The sequence below is a fragment of the Bufo bufo genome, chromosome 3 (genome assembly GCF_905171765.1).
Source record: "Bufo bufo chromosome 3, aBufBuf1.1, whole genome shotgun sequence".
NCBI classification, from domain to species: Eukaryota; Metazoa; Chordata; class Amphibia; order Anura; family Bufonidae; genus Bufo; species Bufo bufo.
Genome location: NC_053391.1, coordinates 313954947 through 313978007, shown reverse-complemented (window position 1 = coordinate 313978007; position 23061 = coordinate 313954947). Strand labels below are relative to the sequence as shown.

General features: G+C 45.9%; 1 protein-coding gene across 2 annotated transcripts in view; it reads left to right on the top strand.

Annotated features, from left to right (window-relative positions):
- The window catches only part of LOC120995230 (lysophospholipid acyltransferase 2-like), a 96175-nt gene that overhangs the window by 36159 nt on the left and 36955 nt on the right, over positions 1 to 23061 (top strand). For both annotated transcript variants that reach the window (XM_040424294.1, XM_040424295.1), the window contains 4 exons: positions 8208 to 8285; positions 11408 to 11497; positions 11584 to 11639; positions 14265 to 14319. In XM_040424294.1, the coding sequence (XP_040280228.1) occupies positions 8208 to 8285; positions 11408 to 11497; positions 11584 to 11639; positions 14265 to 14319 (279 nt within the window). The remainder of the gene's footprint in view (positions 1 to 8207; positions 8286 to 11407; positions 11498 to 11583; positions 11640 to 14264; positions 14320 to 23061) is intronic.

Genomic DNA, 23061 nt, shown 5'->3' with positions numbered 1-23061 from the left:
TGATATAGCTTTTTCTCATAGACTCCAATACATTAGCATTGTACCACTTCTAAGTACAGAGGCTGCTGCACACTACATCTGGTTCCCCGGTCCTTGCTGGATGAAGCCTGCACACGGCCGGGAGTGTGCGCTCCTCGTCTTTAAGCTCTCAGATGCTGTGGTCACATTTGACCACGGCATCTGAGAGGTTGAATGTATGCGATCGACGTAATTGTCGATGGACCAAATTAATCCCAGCTGCCTGCTGTTTGAAACAGCAGGCACCCGGTGGCTATGGTGCCCGCTCACAAGTTTTTTTAAAATACCCGAACGCTGAAGTAAATCTACTTGTAGTGGTCGGGAAGGGGTTAAACTCCATCACCACATACATAGCTTCTTAATCACATATACCACTAGAGACTGGGAGATAAAAGTATTCTTGTTTAAAAAGACTTTATGTAGCATATGTTTCACTTCATATAATGCTTCTGCAAAACCTATTAAAATCCCAGCAATCCAACTGTGAAACGAAAGCATTTTGCAGCTAAACCCAGAATTTAATAGCTTAGGTTTTCCAATTTACATCAACACTCTTTACAATAATCACTTATGAGGGAAGCTGTTGTTTTGTAATGTCTTTCTTTTACCTTTATTGCTACTATGTTCTATTCTAGGCTGTGGTCACATGACCATGTCCATGCAGCTGTTTCCTATTTCCTATGATGTTATGTTCAGGGGCGTGTCAAAGCAGTAACAGGAGCAATGATAGGGGAGTGTTTATATAACTTGCTGGTGGGAGGAGCTATAAACTAGCTGGGTGTTAGGGGGTGTGATAGGGGTGTCTATGTAAATCGCTGGTGGGAGGAGCTATAAACTAGCTGGGTGTTAGGGGGTGTGATAGGGGAGTGTCTATGTAACTAGCTGGGTGGGAGGAGCTATAAACTAGCTGGGTGTTAGGGGCAGTGATAGGGAAGTGTCTATGTAACTAGCTGGTGGGAGGAGCTATAAACTAGCTGGGAGTTAGGGGGTGTGATAGGGGTGTCTATGTAAATCGCTGGTGGGAGGAGCTATAAAGTAGATGGGTGTTAGGGGAAGTGATAGGGAAGTGTCTATGTAACTAGCTGGGTGGGAGGAGCTATAAACTAGCTGGGTGTTAGGGGCAGTGATAGGGGAGTGTCTATGTAACTAGATGGTGAGAGGAGCTATAAACTAGCTGGGTGATAGGGGTGTGTCTATATAACTAGCTAGTGGGAGGAGCTATAAACTAGCTGGGTGTTAGGGTGTGTGATAGGGGTGTCTATGTAAATCGCTGGTGGGAGGAGCTATAAACTAGCTGGGTGTTAGGGGCAGTGATAGGGGAGTGTCTATGTAACTAGATGGTGAGAGGAGCTATAAACTAGCTGGGTGTTAGGGGCAGTGATAGGGGTGTGTCTATGTAACTAGATGGTGGGAGGAGCTATAAACTAGCTGGGTGTTAGGGGCAGTGATAGGGAAGTGTCTATGTAACTAGCTGGGTGGGAGGAGCTATAAACTAGCTGGGTGTTAGGGGCAGTGATAGGGGAGTGTCTATGTAACTAGCTGGTGAGAGGAGCTATAAACTAGCTGGGTGTTAGGGGCAGTGATAGGGGTGTGTCTATGTAAATAGCTGGTGGAAGGAGCTATAAACTAGCTGGGTGATAGGGGTGTGTCTATGTAACTAGCTAGTAGGAGGAGCTATAAACTAGCTAGGGGTTGTAAGTGGCAGTAATAGGGGAGTGTCTATGTAACTAGCTGGTGAGAGGAGCTATAAACTAGCTGGGTGTTAGGGGCAGTGATAGGGGTGTGTCTATGTAAATAGCTGGTGGGAGGAGCTATAAACTAGCTGGGGGTTGTAAGTGGCAGTAATAGGGGAGTGTCTATGTAACTAGCTGGTGAGAGGAGCTATAAACTAGCTGGGTATTAGGGGCAGTGATAGGGGTGTGTCTATGTAAATAGCTAGTGGGAGGAGCTATAAACTAGCTAGGGGTTGTAAGTGGCAGTAATAGGGGAGTGTCTATGTAATTAGCTGGTGAGAGGAGCTATAAACTAGCTGGGTGTTAGGGGCAGTGATAGGGGTGTGTCTATGTAAATAGCTAGTGGGAGGAGCTATAAACTAGCTGGGTGATAGGGGTGTGTCTATATAACTAGCTAGTGGGAGGAGCTATAAACTAGCTAGGTGTTAGGGGCAGTGATAGGGGAGTGTCTATGTAAATAGCTGGTGGGAGGAGCTATAAACTAGCTGGGTGTTAGGGGCAGTGATAGGGGTGTGTCTATGTGAATAGCTGGTGGGAGGAGCTATAAACTAGCTGGATGATAGGGGTGTGTCTATGTAACTAGCTAGTAGGAGGAGCTATAAACTAGCTAGGGGTTGTAAGTGGCAGTAATAGGGGAGTGTCTATGTAACTAGCTGGTGAGAGGAGCTATAAACTAGCTGGGTATTAGGGGCAGTGATAGGGGTGTGTCTATGTAAATAGCTGGTGGGAGGAGCTATAAACTAGCTGGGGGTTGTAAGTGGCAGTAATAGGGGAGTGTCTATGTAACTAGCTGGTGAGAGGAGCTATAAACTAGCTGGGTATTAGGGGCAGTGATAGGGGTGTGTCTATGTAAATAGCTAGTGGGAGGAGCTATAAACTAGCTGGGGGTTGTAAGTGGCAGTAATAGGGGAGTGTCTATGTAACTAGCTGGTGAGAGGAGCTATAAACTAGCTGGGTATTAGGGGCAGTGATAGGGGTGTGTCTATGTAAATAGCTGCGTGTTAGACACTCCCCTATCACTGCCCCTATGTAACTAGTTGGGTGGGAGTAGCTATAAACTAGCTGGATGTTAGGGGCAGTGATAGGGGTGTGTCTATGTAGCTGGTGGGAGGAGTTATAAACTAGCTGGGTGTTAGGGGAAGTGATAAGGGAGTGTTTTTGTAACTAGCTGGTGAGAGGAGCTATAAATTAACTTGTTGTTAGGGGAAGTGATAAGGGAGTGTCTATGTAACTAGATAGGTGGGAGGAGCTATAAATTAGCTGGTTGTGTCTATGTAACTAGCTGGGTGGGAGGAGCTATAAACTAGCTGGGGGTTGTAAGGGGCAGTGATAGGGAAGTGTCCATGTAACTAGATGGGTGGGAGGAGCTATAAACTAGCTTGTTAGGGGAAGTGATAAGGGAGTGTCTATATAATTAGCTGGTGGGAGGAGCTATAAACTAGCTGGGTATTAGGGGCAGTGATAGGGGTGTGTCTATGTAAATAGCTGCGTGTTAGACACTCCCCTATCACTGCCCCTATGTAACTAGTTGGGTGGGAGGAGCTATAAACTAGCTGGATGTTAGGGGCAGTGATAGGGGTGTGTCTATGTAGCTGGTGGGAGGAGTTATAAACTAGCTGGGTGTTAGGGGAAGTGATAAGGGAGTGTTTTTGTAACTAGCTGGTGAGAGGAGCTATAAATTAACTTGTTGTTAGGGGAAGTGATAAGGGAGTGTCTATGTAACTAGATAGGTGGGAGGAGCTATAAATTAGCTGGTTGTGTCTATGTAACTAGCTGGGTGGGAGGAGCTATAAACTAGCTGGGGGTTGTAAGGGGCAGTGATAGGGAAGTGTCCATGTAACTAGATGGGTGGGAGGAGCTATAAACTAGCTTGTTAGGGGAAGTGATAAGGGAGTGTCTATATAATTAGCTGGTGGGAGGAGCTATAAACTAGCTGGGTGTTAGGGGCAGTGATAGAGGAGTGTCTATATAACTAGATGGGTGGGAGGGGCTATAAACTAGCTTGTTGTTAGGGGAAGTGATAAGGGAGTGTCTATGTAACTAGATAGATGGGAGGAGCTATAAACTAGCTTGTTGTTAGGGGCAGTGATAGGGGAGTGTCTATATAACTAGCTGTGTGGGAGGAGCTATAAACTAGCTGGGGGTTAAGGGCAGTGATAGGGTAGTGTCCATGCAACTAGCTGTGTGGAAGGAGCTATAAACTAGCTGGGTGTTAGGGGGAGTGATAGGGGAGTGTCTATGTAACTAGCTGGGTGGGAGGAGCTATAAACTAGCTGGGTGTTAGGGGCAGTGATAGGGGAGTGTCCATGTAACTAGCTGGGTGGGAGGAGCTATAAACTAGCTGGGTGTTAGGGGCAGTGATAGGCGAGTGTCCATGTAACTAGCTGGGTGGGAGGAGCTATAAACTAGCTGGGTGTTAGGGGTAGTGATAGGCGAGTGTCCATGTAACTAGATAGGTGGGAGGAGCTATAAACTAGCTGGATGTTAGGGGTGTGTCTAGGTAACTGGGTGGGAGGAGCTATAAACTAGTTGGGTGATAGGGGTGTGTCTGTAACTAGCTGGGTGGGAGGAGCTATAAACTAGCTGGGTGTTAGGGGCAGTGATAGGGGAGTGTCTATGTAACTAGATGGTGGGAGGAGCTATAAACTAGCTGGGTGTTAGGGGCAGTGATAGGGAAGTGTCTATGTAACTAGCTGGTGGGAGGAGCTATAAACTAGCTGGGAGTTAGGGGGTGTGATAGGGGTGTCTATGTAAATCGCTGGTGGGAGGAGCTATAAAGTAGATGGGTGTTAGGGGAAGTGATAGGGAAGTGTCTATGTAACTAGCTGGGTGGGAGGAGCTATAAACTAGCTGGGTGTTAGGGGCAGTGATAGGGGAGTGTCTATGTAACTAGATGGTGAGAGGAGCTATAAACTAGCTGGGTGATAGGGGTGTGTCTATATAACTAGCTAGTGGGAGGAGCTATAAACTAGCTGGGTGTTAGGGTTTGTGATAGGGGTGTCTATGTAAATCGCTGGTGGGAGGAGCTATAAACTAGCTGGGTGTTAGGGGCAGTGATAGGGGAGTGTCTATGTAACTAGATGGTGGGAGGAGCTATAAACTAGCTGGGTGTTAGGGGCAGTGATAGGGAAGTGTCTATGTAACTAGCTGGGTGGGAGGAGCTATAAACTAGCTGGGTGTTAGGGGCAGTGATAGGGGAGTGTCTATGTAACTAGATGGTGGGAGGAGCTATAAACTAGCTGGGAGTTAGGGGGTGTGATAGGGGTGTCTATGTAAATCGCTGGTGGGAGGAGCTATAAAGTAGATGGGTGTTAGGGGAAGTGATAGGTAAGTGTCTATGTAACTAGCTGGGTGGGAGGAGCCATAAACTAGCTGGGTGTTAGGGGCAGTGATAGGGGAGTGTCTATGTAACTAGATGGTGAGAGGAGCTATAAACTAGCTGGGTGATAGGGGTGTGTCTATATAACTAGCTAGTGGGAGGAGCTATAAACTAGCTAGGTGTTAGGGGCAGTGATAGGGGAGTGTCTATGTAAATAGCTGGTGGGAGGAGCTATAAACTAGCTGGGTGTTAGGGGCAGTGATAGGGGTGTGTCTATGTGAATAGCTGGTGGGAGGAGCTATAAACTAGCTGGATGATAGGGGTGTGTCTATGTAACTAGCTAGTAGGAGGAGCTATAAACTAGCTAGGGGTTGTAAGTGGCAGTAATAGGGGAGTGTCTATGTAACTAGCTGGTGAGAGGAGCTATAAACTAGCTGGGTGTTAGGGGCAGTGATAGGGGTGTGTCTATGTAAATAGCTGGTGGGAGGAGCTATAAACTAGCTGGGGGTTGTAAGTGGCAGTAATAGGGGAGTGTCTATGTAACTAGCTGGTGAGAGGAGCTATAAACTAGCTGGGTATTAGGGGCAGTGATAGGGGTGTGTCTATGTAAATAGCTAGTGGGAGGAGCTATAAACTAGCTAGGGGTTGTAAGTGGCAGTAATAGGGGAGTGTCTATGTAATTAGCTGGTGAGAGGAGCTATAAACTAGCTGGGTGTTAGGGGCAGTGATAGGGGTGTGTCTATGTAAATAGCTAGTGGGAGGAGCTATAAACTAGCTGGGGGTTGTAAGTGGCAGTAATAGGGGAGTGTCTATGTAACTAGCTGGTGAGAGGAGCTATAAACTAGCTGGGTATTAGGGGCAGTGATAGGGGTGTGTCTATGTAAATAGCTGCGTGTTAGACACTCCCCTATCACTGCCCCTATGTAACTAGTTGGGTGGGAGTAGCTATAAACTAGCTGGATGTTAGGGGCAGTGATAGGGGTGTGTCTATGTAGCTGGTGGGAGGAGTTATAAACTAGCTGGGTGTTAGGGGAAGTGATAAGGGAGTGTTTTTGTAACTAGCTGGTGAGAGGAGCTATAAATTAACTTGTTAGGGGAAGTGATAAGGGAGTGTCTATGTAACTAGATAGGTGGGAGGAGCTATAAATTAGCTGGTTGTATCTATGTAACTAGCTGGGTGGGAGGAGCTATAAACTAGCTGGGGGTTGTAAGGGGCAGTGATAGGGAAGTGTCCATGTAACTAGATGGGTGGGAAGAGCTATAAACTAGCTTGTTAGGGGAAGTGATAAGGGAGTGTCTATATAATTAGCTGGTGGGAGGAGCTATAAACTAGCTGGGTGTTAGGGGCAGTGATAGGGGAGTGTCTATATAACTAGATGGATGGGAGGAGCTATAAACTAGCTTGTTGTTAGGGGAAGTGATAAGGGAGTGTCTATGTAACTAGATAGATGGGAGGAGCTATAAACTAGCTTGTTGTTAGGGGCAGTGATAGGGGAGTGTCTATATAACTAGCTGTGTGGGAGGAGCTATAAACTAGCTGGGGGTTAAGGGCAGTGATAGGGTAGTGTCCATGCAACTAGCTGGGTGGGAGGAGCTATAAACTAGCTGGGTGTTAGGGGCAGTGATAGGCGAGTGTCCATGTAACTAGCTGGGTGGGAGGAGCTATAAACTAGCTGGGTGTTAGGGGCAGTGATAGGCGAGTGTCCATGTAACTAGCTGGGTGGGAGGAGCTATAAACTAGCTGGGTGTTAGGGGTAGTGATAGGCGAGTGTCCATGTAACTAGATAGGTGGGAGGAGCTATAAACTAGCTGGGTGTTAGGGGTAGTGATAGGCGAGTGTCTATATAACTAGCTGGTGGGAGGAGCTATAAACTAGCTGGGTGTTAGGGGTAGTGATAGGCGAGTGTCCATGTAACTAGATAGGTGGGAGGAGCTATAAACTAGCTGGGTGTTAGGGGTAGTGATAGGCGAGTGTCTATATAACTAGCTGGTGGGAGGAGCTATAAATTAGCTGGGTGTTAAGGGCAGTGATAGGGGAGTGTCTATGTAACTAGATGCTGGAGCTGTGGCAGAGAAAGGAGTAGTCTTCATGGGTTTGGTTGGATACAGCAACAGGAAGTGCTACATACAGGATAGAAACAAACCAGAGTGATTTGTTTTCATGGGTTTATATTGAAAAAAAAAGCATGGCAAAATGTACATGAGATAACAAAATGACATAGCTACTAGAGAGGGGTTGTTGATCCAGGGAGTTATTCTGATTGCCTGATTGGAGTCGGGAAGGAATTTTTTATTCCCCTAAAGTGAGGAAAATTGGCTTCTACCTCACAGGGTTTTTTTTTGCCTTCCTCTGGATCAACTTGCAGGATAACAGGCCGAACTGGATGGACAAATGTCTTTTTTCGGCCTTATGTACTATGTTACTATGTTACTATGTTACATGAGCATATCTGTTAAAAACCTGGGATTAAAGCAGTTTTTACCTTTTGCAAACACACCTTTATGACTAACAAGATGGCAGTTTCTTTATGTTCCGGATCCTAGCTTCCTCAAAGGGGTTGTTTCATGACAGACAATGGGGGCATATCGCTAGGATATACCCCTATTGTCTTATAGGTGCGGGTCCCACCGATGGGACTCGTACCTATATTGAGAACGGAGCCCCGAAAGTGAAGGAGGGCGCACCGGGCGAGCTGTGGCTGGCAAACATAGCCAAGCACTGGCTCAGCTATTTCCGTTGAGCCCATAGAAGTGAATGGGAGCGGTGGCCGGTCAAGCTGCCATTCACTTCTATGGGGAGCCGGCTTGGTGGTGGCCAGACCGGAGTCCTCCAGCCACCACCTTGCGGAGCTCCTTTCTCGATATAGGTGCAGGTCCCAGCGGTGGGACCTGCACCTATAAGACAATGGGGGCATATCCTAGCAATATGCCCCCATTGTATATGATGGGACAACCCCTTTAAGGAATATGATTGCATTTCATAGATTATAGAAGAATATAATGACAGGGCTAACGCTATAGCATTTTACTGTTCATAAACATAATTAAATTATCTTGCCAACTTGTCTAATATTCTACTAAACTTATCACACCCTCAAGCAAGTTGTAAACCTGTTTTTCATATTTTTACTCTGCAGGCTCACGCTATTTCTTGTTGGAGAGGTCGTCATGTGCTATCTCATGCTTCTTGTGATTGACCCTAGAAAAATTCAAATGTAAGTATTAAGACAGCTCACACCGAGGAGTTGGCAGATATTTACCATCCTAAACATCAATGAAAATTCTCTAGATTTCAGCTGTGCTCCACATTTAGTGTCTTAGACATGAATACATTTTTGATCAAAATTGCATGTGCCCATCTACCAGCAACACGGTGGTCTTTTTGGATGTGCACAGAGCTTCATATCTTCATGTACAGTGAGGTTAAATGCACGCAATCAGGATTGCGTGTGGATTTTACGCATGGATTTGCGTGTGGAAAATCCGCACCGTAGGTCATATACATTGCATTCTATGAACATTTGACATTTTTATATACACGGAGCATATTTTTTCCGTATCGATTTTGCGCTGCGGTGGGGATTTTAAAATCCACAGCATGTCAATTTATTTTATTTTTCCTGACCAGTTTTTCTCCATTCAGTTTAATGGGGAGAGGAAAATCCACATCAAATCCGCATGCAAATCCACATGTAAATTCGCACCAATTGATTCGGATTGTCCACACGGATTTCTCTGCGAACACCTGCGGATTCCAGTACGGATTCTCCGCACATAAATCCTGAATGTGTGCATTTACCCCAAAGACCCCTGGTCTGAATGAGACTGCTGCATTTACATGAAGCGATCCCTCCACTGTATGGGGAGCAGGGCCGTCTTTAATATTGATTGGACCCCGGGCAAGAATTTACTTTGGCCCCCTGGATCCCGCCTTCCCACACCCTAGCATGCAATCACGCCCTCCACCACAACACACACACACACAAAAAAAAAAATCCACACACCTCGTAGAGTAGTAACTTTTAATAATGATGAGTGGCCACTAGAGGTGTTCCTTGGCGGTAATGTAAATACTGCCTTTTTTTCTAAAAAAGGCAGTGTTTACATAAAAAAAGCAGAAACATGCTATAGACACCAGAACTACTACGTTTAGCTATTGTGGTTCTGGTGACTATAGTGTCCCTTAATATAGAGAAAAAAATAAAGAATCAGTACAAAAGTGTCAAATAAAATGGCTGCATCATTATTCTAAAAATTAAAAAAGCACAACTTCTGACACAAATATATAGTATTTTGCAGATTACTTTTTTTTTTTTTTTTTTACAATGTGCAGATAGCACTGTACTACTAACCCCTCCATCCACCCCTACATACAGGGTAATACAGCGCCACATACCTCTTAAATCCAGTGACGTCTCTTTGATGTAGATGTTCTCTTTCCTCATCTTCTCCTTTCAGACCTTAATACCAGAACCAGTAGTTTTACTACTTTTCCATCATCCCCCCATCTTCTGGACAAATCATCCTACCACCCACAATACTGTGCCGCTGTGCTCCCCAATACTATACCGCAGAAACAGATAAACCCCCTGATAATAGTAGTACCATGCAGATAGTGCCCTTCAATTATTCAATTATTGGCACACAGTGCCCTAAAATAACTGCGCCTAGAAAATAGTGCCCCTGACACTAATAGTGTAAACATAACGTCCCCTAAAAATAATTGTGGTAAGCTGATACTGTGCCAAGGTGCCCCCACAGTAATAGTGCTCTCAAAAGTCCCATCAATAGGAATAATTCTCTGCTAGAGCACACATGGTAGTAATAGTGCTCCTACAGTGTCCCCACTGTGCCCCAGAAGTAATAATGCTCCCATAGTGCCCATACTAGTAATCATGTTCCCCATAGACCCCCAGTAGTAATAAAGCCCATCATAATGCCCCCCAGTAGTAATAATTCACCTTATAATGTGCCAGTGCAAAAAATACCCCCTTTTAACCACTACAGGACTGCCGTACGCAGGATTGCGTCTTTGCGGCGGCCCTGTTATTCCGAGTGAACACGCCGGCGCGCGCGTTCACAGGAACTGCAGGTAATCGAGTGGATCTGCAGCCTGCCAGCGGCGATCATTCGCTGGCAGGCTGTAGATCCGATTTTTTTAACCCCTTAAAGGTATATTAGACGCTGTTTTGATAACAGCATCTAATATACCTGCTACCTGGTCCTCTGGTGGTCCCTTTTGCTTGGATCGACCACCAGAGGACACAGGCAGCTCTGTAAAGTAGCACCAAACACCACTACACTACACCCCCCATCACTTATTAACCCCTTATCACCCCATATAGACTCCCTGATCACCCCCCTGTCATTGATCACCCCCCTGTAAGGCTCCATTCAGACGTCCGTATGTGTTTTTTTGCGGATCCGCGGATCCACAAAACACATACGGACGTCTGAATGGAGCCTGACAGGGGGGTGATCAATGACAGGGGGGTGATCACCCCATATTAGACTCCCTGATCACCCCCCTGTCATTGATCACCCCCCTGTAAGGCTCCATTCAGACGTCCTTATGTGTTTTGCGGACAAAAAATAAAAACTTCCATAAACTCACTATGCCCATCACGAAATACCTTGGGGTGTCTTCCTTCCAAAATGGGGTTACTTGTGGGGTAGTTATACTGCCCTGGCATTTTAGGGGCCCTAATGCGTGAGAAGTAGTTTGAAATCAAAATGTGTAAAAAATGTCCTGTGAAATCCTAAAGGTGCTCTTTGGAATGTGGGCCCCTTTGCCCACCTAGGCTGCAAAAAAGTGTCACACATGTGGTATTGCCGTACTCAGGAGAAGTTGGGCAATGTGTTTTGGGGTGTCTTTTTACATATACCCATGCTGGGTGAGAGAAATATCTCTCTAAAAGACAACTTTTCCCATTTTTTTTTATACAAAGTTGTCATTTGACAGAGATATTTATCTCACCCAGCATGGGCATGTGTAAAAAGACACCCCAAAACACATTGCCCAAATTCTCCTGAGTATGGCGATACCACATGTGTGACACTTTTTTGCAGCCTAGGTGGGCAAAGAGGCCCACATTCCAAAGAGCACCTTTAGGATTTCACAGAGCATTTTTTACACATTTTGATTTCAAACTACTTCTCACGCATTAGGGCCCCTAAAATGCCAGGGCAGTATAACTACCCCACAATTGATTGTACTTGATTCCGAAGAACAATAGGCAGTTGTATTGTGACTTGATAATATATGGGTATTACAGGGCTGTGACCGGTATATAAATGGGAAGTTCTTTAACAATGTTCCTTTTTCTTCTATCTCCAGATACACATTGCTGATAACCATGGTTTATCTCACCTTCTTTCATGTTCGAAGATATGCAAACCCTTTAGTAGATGAGCTGGATTTTACAGTGTAAGCCTTGATTGGTATTTTTATTTGACAAGTTCCACCAACATTTCATATTTGTGAGGAGGCGTAGTTATATTTCTCTCTTTCAGGGCTTTAATGACACTTACCCAAAAACTGAGTCGTTTTGCATTTGAATATCATGATGGTGAGTGAATACAATGATGTTATTGCTGTTTATGAAAAATTTTCTATGTAAGTTGTAGTCCACTGAAGCAGTACTGTATTTAGGAACTGTGTGCAAAACTGCATAAGGGTGCGTGTACACGAGATGGTCAAAGCCATATCAAAATTCCACCGCAGAACTGCACACAGTTTTATCATGAATTAACGATGCGATTTTTGGCCACACTGCTTGTACAAGTGAAGCACATTGAAATCTTGAGTTCTGCACACCTACTGCTGTCCTGGCGCTGTGGGCCTCCCATTCCTCTTCTCTTTCTGGAGGGCGCATTTGCCAGGGTAGCTCTATCCTTCCACGCATTCTGTGGCCCGCTGGCTGCTTCAGCCCCTCTGTCTGTCCGTAGTGCGCACGCACTCCCTCCAGCTCGTAAAAGGCCAGCATGCAACCCAGTCTTCACCAGCCAGTGGCTGGCAACCATAGGATTCTTAAGGCACCTTCCCCTTATGGAAGGTGCCTCAACAATAGGTTCCTACTCCGCTAGAATGCTGGTAAGGTGTGATGTATTTTATTTGTATCCCTGTGTACCGACTTCTGCCCATTTCCTGCATATTGACCTGACCTGTGTCTGTTCGCTGTATTGACCATCCGCTGCCTGTTCTGACCTCGGACTGTATACTGGATTTCACGTACTATGCCTGCCCTGTACTTGGCCTGCTCCTGACTTCAGTTTGGCCTGACCCCTTGGTGCCCTGCATCAGTGTCTTGTCCTCCTCCGGCCAGCTTTCAGCTTGACAGAGACTACTCCAGGAGGTAGCGTCCTGGTGGCTCCCCTGCTCTGAAGATCCCTGTACAGGGGTTAAAGGATTTAAACCAGGGGTATGCTAGGATAAAGCCCTCACAAGCAGCCTCTAGTCAAATATGTTCAATTGACTCAGTGGTTCCACACCCACTGTGTAAGGCCTCATGCGGACCCATTCACTTCAATGGGGCCGCAAAAGATGTGCTGTCTGCATCCGTTGTACCGTTCTGTGGCCCTGCAAAAAAAATATAGCATGTCCTATTCTTGTCCGTTTTGCTGACAAGAATAGGCATTTCTACAATGGTCCGCCCGTTCTGTTCCGCAAATTGCGGCTTCCGTTTTTTTTGTGGATCCGCGGTTTGCGGACCGCAAAAAACAGCACTGTCGTGTGCATGAGGCCTAACAATGAGCTTTACCTGTGCAAGCTGAGTAGGTGAAAACGGCATGACAAAACCATACCATCTTTCTGTACAACTGCATGTGGTTTTGACCTTGCGGTCAAAAACGCCCCTCTGAAAATACACCCTTAAATAGTGGTAGCCAATTCAATTGCAGCACAGCCATCTTAATAACCAGTAGCTGTGTGCCAACCTTAAGTTATATGTTCCCATGGACACCAGGCAAATAGTTATGAAGCTGTGAAGGAAGTTTTAATGGAAGATGGTGGGGCAGCAGGATCAACACCACCAACTGGCACCATAGAAGAGGTCTGTGGCAGACAATATAGGGAACATCTGTAGTAAACACTAAAGTGCTTGATCTGTGGCAGACCGTATGAGTAGAATCTATGGCTGACATAAATCTGTGGCTAGAATAGAGTTATCTGTGGCTGGCACCATAGGAAGCATCGGAGATTGGCACTGTAAAGGACATCTGGAGCGGAAACTATAGGGAAAACCTTTGGAGGGTATTCTGGGGGCATCTCGTGCTGGCTCACTGGAGACCACCACATTGACTTACTCATAGGAACTTTGAGGTCAATAAAAAGGCAGAGTGAAAACATATTATGGCTTTTATTTTTCATCAAACTAGTTTTGCCTTGTATTTGCTGGTATGTTTTACCGCATCTATTTTATCAAATGCTGGAGGTCATGCAAAGTGCAGGAGCAATTCTGCTAGTAAGAGACTATTAACATATTGCACATTCCTATGGGTATGTTCACACTGTGGATTTTTCCACTGTAAGCCATGGCAGAAATCTAAGACTGACTCAGGTTTATGCAGCAGTTCTGCATTTTACATTCGACAGATCTGCCTGCAGCTTTAGCCCCATTCAGTGAAGCCAATCCATGTGCGGACATCCATACATGGGTTCCATGCAGATTCGTTGTGTGAACGAGCCTTAATATATGAGCCTGTGTACCTCCAGGAGCTAAATAGGATAAGAATAGTTATATTTATGGTTATATGATATAGATAAATCCAAGGGATATAAAGAGACCCCGACAGGATATACCAGGGATAGAGATCATGCTTCACACATATGCTGTGTCCCCCAATAACCACAGATAGGGATATGTGGGACACTCCACCACGACCACAGCAGGCAGTAGGACCAGATTGACTATATTACCTATTGCATATTTGGTGGGTGTCACCGTGTACACCTTTCTTGCTACACATTGTAGTATTTTATTGCAGTCATATATCCCTCTCATCTACCTGTGGGTGATTCATATTTTGGAGGATAACTTTTGTACTGTTTGGATTCCATGGGTTTAACTTTTTTGTCCATTAAAAGATACATTTTATGCATATTCATCAGAGGAGTTATCAATAAGGATAATGACCTTACTATCCCAATAATGTCCAGAACTGTAAGATTAACTATTTCTTATAACATTTTGTAGGTACTGTGCGCAGGGATCAATCTCTGACTCCCACACAGAAACACCTAGCTATCAGGTAAGTGTATAAACATGCCACCTCTTTGGCCTCTTGCACACGACCGTATGGCTTTTTCAGTTTTTTGCGGTCCGCAAAAAATGGATCCGGAAAAAATACGGATGACGTCCGTGTGCATTCCGTTTTTTGCGGAACAGAACAGCTGTCCCCTGATAGAACAGTACTATCCTTATCCGTTATGCAGAAAATAATAGGACATGTTCTATCTTTGAACGGAAATATGGAAACGGAAGGCATACGGAGTACCTTCCGGTTTTTTTGCGGATCCATTGAAATGAATGGTTCCGTATACGGACCCTAGACGGAACGCAAAAAAACGGAACGAAAACGGAAAAAAAAACTTTTGTGTGCATTAGGCCTTACTCTGCTGATTGTATCATGAATAAGGCCTCATGCACACGACCGTATTTTGTTTCCGTGTTCGCTCCGTTTTTTTTGCGGATAGGATGCGGACCCATTCATTTCAATGGGTCCGCAAAAAACGCAGACAGCACACCGTGTGCTGTCCGCATCAGTATGTCTGTTTCGTTGCTCCGCAAAAAAAATAGTGCTTGTCCTATTTTTTTCTAGTTTGCGGACAAGGATAGGCATTATTACAATGGATCCGCCAAAAAAACGGATCCGCAAAAAAAACGGATGCCATACAGAACGTCATCCGTTTTTTTTCCAGATCCGCAATTTGCGGACCGCAAAACACATACGGTCGTGTGCATGTAGCCTAAGGTTGTAATAAGGCTGAAGATTGAAATAATGCCAATGAACACTGGCCGATAGGTTAACTGAACCCATGGATACATTTCATATATACACTGGAGCCTTTCCTGACGTATGTGTTCAACGCAGGCCCCAGATGCAGTGTACACAGAGCCTTACCTTAGTAATTTCATAACTCATCTTTCTACACTTTACAGTTTCAAAGCAATACTGAAAAGGGAATATGTAGAAATGCTAATATAAAAGGATAGGTGTGATATTTGTTGGGGTGAGAAATGGTGTGTATACCCTACAATGCTTTCCTATGTTCCTCTTAATCTGCAGATCCAGCCCAATCCTTTAACCAGCCTGTGTACACTTACTGCCAAGCTGCCCAACTAGTCTTTCAGAGTTGTGGATAGAAGGAAGAACAGGGCAGAGAGGGAGGGACTGACATCTTGCTGTGGCTGCAGCAAGCACACAATAGCTCGTTTCTTCACATCCCCTCTGCAGCTTTATAAACTTGCGTGATTTGAATGTATGTAACAGATAAACAGTATACTACAAATAGTGAAGGGAGACATGGACCAAATCAATTACTGTGGTTCTTTCCAGAGCATGAATTGACTGTTCCTCAGTTACCTTGCCGTTTGCGTTGACATTTTAGCTTTAAATCTAAGGTATGCAAAGTTGGAAACTTCTGTTCAGTCTTTTAAAGCCATGTTTTAGTTCAAGTGGAAAGCAAAAGAGAAATTCACATAAAAAAGGCTTCCTTTTAGGGATGAGCGAATCTACTGTAAAAAAAAACATTTCTTGAATTCGGGTTCGGTTCCAAGTGGTACCTAGTATTGAAACAAAGTTTTATGCGAATCGACTTCGGATGTTTCATCCGAAGTCGATTCACTCGTCCCTACTTCCTTTCACAGGCCAATGCAGACCCACTGGTTTACTTTAGAGATAAAGCTGTAAGCTGCACCAGGCTGAAAACATTTGAAAGTTTATCTACTGAAATCCATTTTTAGCCATATCTGATTTTACTGCTGTTAAACTATTCCCATAAAACTTATGCAGCTTAAATCTTGAAGAGCACCTGTTGGCAGGATCAACCCTATTAAACCAGTCATATTGCATGGTAGAGTTGACCCCACTGATTTAAATAAAAATCGGTGGTGACATTACCGACAAAGACTTTTATTCTTTCTGCAAATGAGGACTTTAGTACACTGAGGGCGCATGGCAAGTACTGGAATCTCTGGTGCACTGAGGGGATAGGCCCGCCACTTAAGCCCTTTTTTACATAAAGCATAAAAGTCTATTTTCTCAGTGCCCCAACTGATTTTTTAAAAGGTATAATTTTAATCAGCAGGATCAGCCATGCCAGTTTTGCTGGTTTAATAGGGTTGATCCTGTTGACAAGTACTCTTTAACCCCTTCCCTGCCGTACATTTATGGCAGATGTTGGGTATTTAAAGATGGCACCCACTCAGGAGCTGAGTGGGCGCCACCATAGCTGCTGGGTTTCTGCTGTTTCAATTTGTGGCTTGAGGCATCTGAACAGCTCTCCTGCGCTGCGATTGAGGGAACCATTTTGTTGCAGTCACAGCCTCAGGCCCTCTGAAGGATCAGAGGCCTGCCGTAGTGTAGTGAAGTTGCTATCATAGGAACATAGCGAATCTCCCATGGACTGCAATAGTAATTCATTGCAGTCCATGGGAGAAGAGATCAAATGCTTGCATGTTCAAGTCCCCTAGGTAGACTTAAAAATAGTTTTAAAAAAGTTTTTTTTAAAAAGATTTAAAAAATATAAAAAAGTATAAAAATTCTAATCACCTCCTTCCCCATATTAAAAAGAAAAATAATAATAAATAGAGATGAGCGAATTTCTCAAAAATTCGATTCAGCCGGTTCGCCGAATTTTCAGAAAAAATTTGTATCGATATGAATTTATTTGTGGCGAATCGTGCTAAAAAACTGCTATTTCCTGGCTGCAGAGAGCCTTTATAGTGGTGTAGAACACTGTGCCTTGCAGTAACACATATAGGGAGTCTGTTATGGTAGTGAAATAATACTGTTAGTCAGTATGACATGTAGATGACAGGCGTCACTGTTAGAATCACTGCACACTTCACTTATTTGGGCAGTTACGGGGCCAAAACTGACCAAATAACTCAAGTGTGAACAGGTCAATGTTAGTGAAAGGGATAAAAAACTGTGCAGAGGCCCAAGATCCTACTATAGCATTAAAGAGCGCACTCTTTTTACACCAATTCACAGATTCCACATAGATTTCTACAGAACCTGTTCTATTAAACGCTTATATAAGTAGAGCCCCCCCCCGACAGAGTGGAGTGGGTGTCAGCAGTAAGATTGTGTTGACATCACTGATTATTTTGCCCTTCCTCTTATCCATGAGAACAATAACACCCAAAAAACGGATCCTGTCTGTGGAGCATCCACCTGCACTCGGTCAGCATTTGGTCAGTAATCCATCAGTATTGCTAAAGCCACAAAAACAGGAGTGGATCTAAAACAGAGATGACACATAAATGAAATATTTGCATGTCTTCTGTGTTTTGTACCCACTCCTACTTTTGGCTACCAAAACTAATGCAAAATAGGGACCATGTCATGCAGGCCTTGCAGCTGTTACATAGACAGGATCTGTTGTGCGTCTAATTTTTCCTTCCTTCTGACAGATCAGAAGAAGGGTCAAATAAATGATGATGTCAGCCAGACCGAAAGGCAAAATAGTGGCCCAGTCATGAAGTGGGGAGAGTGGGAACAGCATGAGAAGTCCACAGAGTGGCCCAATGACAGAGTCTGGAGGTGGCAGCAGCATCAGGAGAAGGCCACTGAGTGGCACAATGACAGAGTGTGGAGGTGACCGCAGCATCAGGAGGAGGCCACAGGGTTGCACAATAAAAGTGTGGAGGTGGCAGCAGCAGCATCAGGAGGCCACAGAGTGGCACAATGACAGTGTGGGTGTGGCAGCAGCAGCATCAGGAGGCCACAGAGTGGCACAATGACAGTGTGGAGGTGGCAGCATCAGGAGGAGGCCACCGGGTGTCACAATGACAATGTGGAGGTGGCAGCAGCATCAGGAGGCCACAGAGTGGCACAATGACACAGTGGAGGTGACAGCAGCAGCATCAGGAGACCTGAGTGGTGAGGTGGCAACAGCATCAGGAGACCACAGAGTGACCCGTTGACAGAATGGGGAGGTGGGTCGCAATACCAGTACCAGCTGAAGATGGTGAGTGAAAGAAGGAGCACTTGGCATCAGGCAGGTGGCAGCATCAGAATAGTAGCTGAGACAGGTAGCCAGAAGAAACCGGTCTCTTTTGTGTTGGTGTGGCACCATGGATAATCTAGTCTGATGCATCAGGCATTGGTGGGTGGAAATCCTGGCTGATCCACGCCTGATTCATCTTGACAAACGTCAGTCTCTCCACATTTTGGTTGGACAGGCGAGTTCGTCTTGGGGTAACTATGGCCCCTGCTGCACTAAACACCCGCTCTGATGCCACACTACTGGCTGGGCAGGACAGCTTTTCCAGGGCCACAGTTGCGACCACAAATCCAGCTTGGCTGCCTAGTAGTCCAGAGTATCTTCAATGTGGGGTGGCAGGGTGCTGTCCAAGTATGCCACCACCTGCTGGTTCAGGTCCTGCTCCAAGTCTAGCTGCTGCTGCTGCTTGTGAGTAGTTTCTTCACTAGGCGGGTGAAGAAAGTGCTCATCAGCGACTCTAGACTCAAGTTGCTGCTGATGGAGCTGGAACTGCTTCTACCCACCCCCCACCCTGCCACAGCAGAGGATGTCTCTATAGTAGTTCAGTTTGTCCTCCCTCTCAGCAGGTGTAAAAAAGGCCCCCATTTTGGACTGGTAGCGAGGGTCTAACAAGGTGGAGAGCCAGAAGTCATCCCTCTGCCGAATTATGACAATTTGGCTGTTACTACGCAAGCAAGTGAGCATGCATTGGGCCGTTTGTGCAAGTGACTCGGTGGGACTCCCTGCCTCCATCTCCACTGCATACTGCCACGGTGTGTCTGGGTCCTCTGCCTCGTCTTCCTCATCGCCCTGTAGCTCCTCTGGCTGCTCCTGCTCCTCTTCTCCTGTCACCTGTGTATAAAAACCACCCATTTAACTACACATTGCTTGTGCTCCAATGTCCTCCTCCTCCAGTTCAGCCCCCACAGGGCTCATGTGGCCATGAGATCTAGGCGCCATGTCTCCAGTCCCCTGACCAGCCAGAATTACCAGCATCTGTTCCAGGACATGAAGCAGTGGAATGACGTTATTCATCTCGTAGTCCTGGCATCTGACAAATAATGTGGCCTCCTCAAACAGCAGGTGTCACGCATGAGCTGCCACTGGCTGACATCGAAGTTACATAGGGGACTACTCCTGTCCGTTTAGATCATCAAAAAATCGTTTATGGCCTTTCTCTGTTTGTACAGTCGGTCCAACATATGGAGGGTGGAATTCCAACTGGTGGAAACGTCGCATATTAGCCTATGTTGGGGGATGCCGTATTGCCGCTGCAGCTCAAGGAGGTTGTGCTTTGCAGTGTACGAGTGGCTGAAGTGCATGCAAAGTTTCATGACCATTTTTAGGATGTCTTGCAGATGGGTGGAAGACTTCAGGAACCGCTTGACAACCAGATTGAACATGTGTGCCATGCAGGGCACATGGCTCAACCCTCCTTGATGCAGCGCTGACACCATGTTCTTCCCGTTGTCTGTCACCATGGTTCTGATTTTGAGTTGTCGCATAGAAAACCAGAATTCGATTTCTTGATGAAGGACACGGAGCAGTTCCTCCCCTGTGTCACCCAGGCGAACGAGGTGCAGAACAGCATGACACCAGCATGCCCTGCACATGTGGTATGCTGGAGGGGCACTGTGAATTGTCCCTGCAGTGGAGGCTGAGGACATGGTGGAGGATGAGGAGGCAGAGGCGGACATTGTCGCAGGACCAACGACGTGAGAACATGGAGGCAGAAGCGGCGTCACCTGGCTAAGTTGCTGGTGTGGCTGTGCAGGAACCACATTCACCCAGTGACCGTAGTTACAGCTCCACACATCAGCGCTGCCGTTCACTTTGGGAGACACTGACAGGCTCAAGGACTGGCCCACCTTCTCTTCTACATATGTGTGCATGGCTGGTACTGCCTTTTTGTCAAAGAAATGACGGCTTGGAACTCTCCACCTCGGCTCGGCACAAGCCATCAGTTCTCTGAAAGGTGCAGAGTCCACCACTTGGAAAGGGAGGGACTGCAGCACCAGCAACTTGGCCAGGAGCACATTCAGCTTCTGTGCCGTTGGATGAGTGCACGCATACTGTTGTCTCTTGGCAATCGCTTCGGTGATCGATTGCTGACGGAATGACTGAGGAGGAGTAGGAGGAGGAGCAGAAGCATCAGGACCAGCAGATGATGGGAAGGACAGACAGCTCTCTTCGGCTGAGGTGGTGGAGCCTTGACTGCCTTAAATCAGGTGCGTGCCACTGGGTGATGCAGCGGTTGCTGCGGCAGGCTGGACCACCACATTGGAGCCACGGTTCTCCCAGGCCACTTTATGGTGACGCTGCATATGTTGACGCAGGGCCGTGGTACCAACATTGGCACCCTGGCCACGCTTCACCTTCTGCCCACAGATTCTACAAATGGCCATGTTCACCTCATTCGGCGGCTTAACAAAAAAGTGCCACACCGTGAGTAGGTAATTTTACCCCCAACACTCCGCACTGACTGACTGCTACCGCTGCTGCTTCCGTGAACCCCTGCACCACTACTTTCCGGGCAGGTAGCCTCCTGCGAAGCGGGTGGTCTACTCCAGGCATGTTTGGCTACCGACCTCCCACTGCTGCCACTCTGCTGACTCCCGGCCACGCTAGCGACTTGCTGGCCTATAGAGCTGCGGACATGCATGGCTAGATCGCCGCTAGCATGTCCGCAATATACCTGTTCAATAGCGCTGTGTGCTTTTATTGTGTTTAAAAAATTATTTTATAGATATATAAATGAGCCTGGTAAGGAGCCCAAGGGGCTGTACTAACCTTCTTGGAGCTTAGCCACGCCCCCCTGTGAAGGAGCCCAGCACCGCCTACATCCTCTGAATCTCCTCCTTGCTCACAAAGTTAGATCGCCATAATCTCGCGATGCACGAGCTCGCACGTGCGCAGTTCCTTCCCTGAGGCTGATGCCAGCACAGGGAAGGAACACTATGCCGGCACTGTGCATGCGCGAGCTCGCTCATCGCGAGATTACGGCGATCTAACTGTGAGCAAGGAGGATATTCAAAGGATGCAGGCGGTGCTGGGCTACTTCACAGGGGGCGTGGCTGGGCTCCAAGAAGGTTAGTACAGCCCCTTGGGCTCATTTACATATCTTAAAAAATAATTTTTTAAACACAATAAAAGCACACCACGCTATGGGACAGGTACCGTATATTGCGGACATGCTAGCGGCGATCTAGCCATGCATGTCCGCAGCTCTATAGGCTAAAACGAGGTGACACAATCCCTTTAAAGTATTTTCTACCACTGTCTAGCGCCTGCTGACGTCTCTCCCCGCACTAAGTACACTGGAAAATGGCTGAATCCAAGATGTCTGAGGCTATTTATAGGGCTGTGACATCACAGGGCTGGCTGCTGATTGGCTGCATGCATGGCATTGTGGGTGATCCCTCGTTCCCAGAGTTCCTTGCTCCATGTCCTAACACGTGCAGCATCCATTTTAGAAAAAAATGTGATTCGTTACCACAAAACGTGAGGAAATTTAGATTTGGTGAAAATCGAATTTCTGTTAAAATTCGGATCGAATTCCACTTCATCAACTTCAATTCGCTCATCTAATCTAATCTATCTAGTAATAAACATAAAAAAAAAATATCATAGGTATCATGCATCCAAAAATGCCTGAACGATTAAAATATAAACATATTTAGGTCTTACGCACATGACCGTGGTTTGGGTCCACATCCGAGCAACATTTTTTGCAGGTCGGTTGTGGACCGATTCACTTCAAATGTACTGTCTGCATCTGCACATCCATTCTGCGGCCCCGCAAAAAATAAATAAAAAATATAGAACATGTCCTATTCTTGTTCATATCATGGACAAGGATAGGACTGCTCTATTGAGGGCTGGATGATCAGTTCGGAATGTACATGGCAGGTATTCATGTCTTGCTGATCCGCAATTTGTGGATCTCAAAACGGACACAGTCATGTGCATGAGGCCCTGTACAGTGAACATCGTAATGAAAATAAAATCTAAATTTTTTTCAGCACTTCACCTTCCCAAAAATTTAATAAGTGATCACAAAACTACACCCACACTGAAATGGTATCAATAAGGCCTCCTGCACATGAATGTGTGCTGCCCGTTGCCGTATTGCGGACTGCATTTGTGGATCCGCGAATACACGGGCGCCGTTCCGTGGGCATTCCAAATCACGGATGCGGACCCATTCACTTCAGTGGGTCTGCAAATCCAGAGATGTGGAATGGTGCGGAACGGAAGCACGGAACGGAACCCTACGGAAGCACTACGGAGTGCTTCCGTGGGGTTTTGTCCCGTACTTTCGTTCCGCAAAAAGTTATAACATGTCCTATCTTAAAGTGAATGGGTCCGCGATCCGCTGCGGCTGCCCCACGGTTGGTGTTCCTGCATTGCGGCCCGCAATGGGGATAAGCGAACTTGTGTTCCACGTTCGGCATACAAGGTTCGGGTTATCTAAGAATTACATTATGGATTCCGCTACCACCATACACCATCAGTTAAATTCGCAATTTTCAAAATTTCAATTTCCCTGCTTTTAAAACAGAAATTGATACCTCATAAAATATTTATTACTTAACATTCCCCATATGTCTACTTTATGTTGGCAGCATTTTGTAAATGTGATTTTAATTTTTTTAGGACGTTAGAAGGCTTAGTGTTTTAGAAGTCATTTTTCCAATTTAGAACAAAATTTTTAAAACCCACTTTTTAAGGACCAGTTCTAAAGTCATTTTGTAGGGCTTATATAGTAGAAACCACCCATA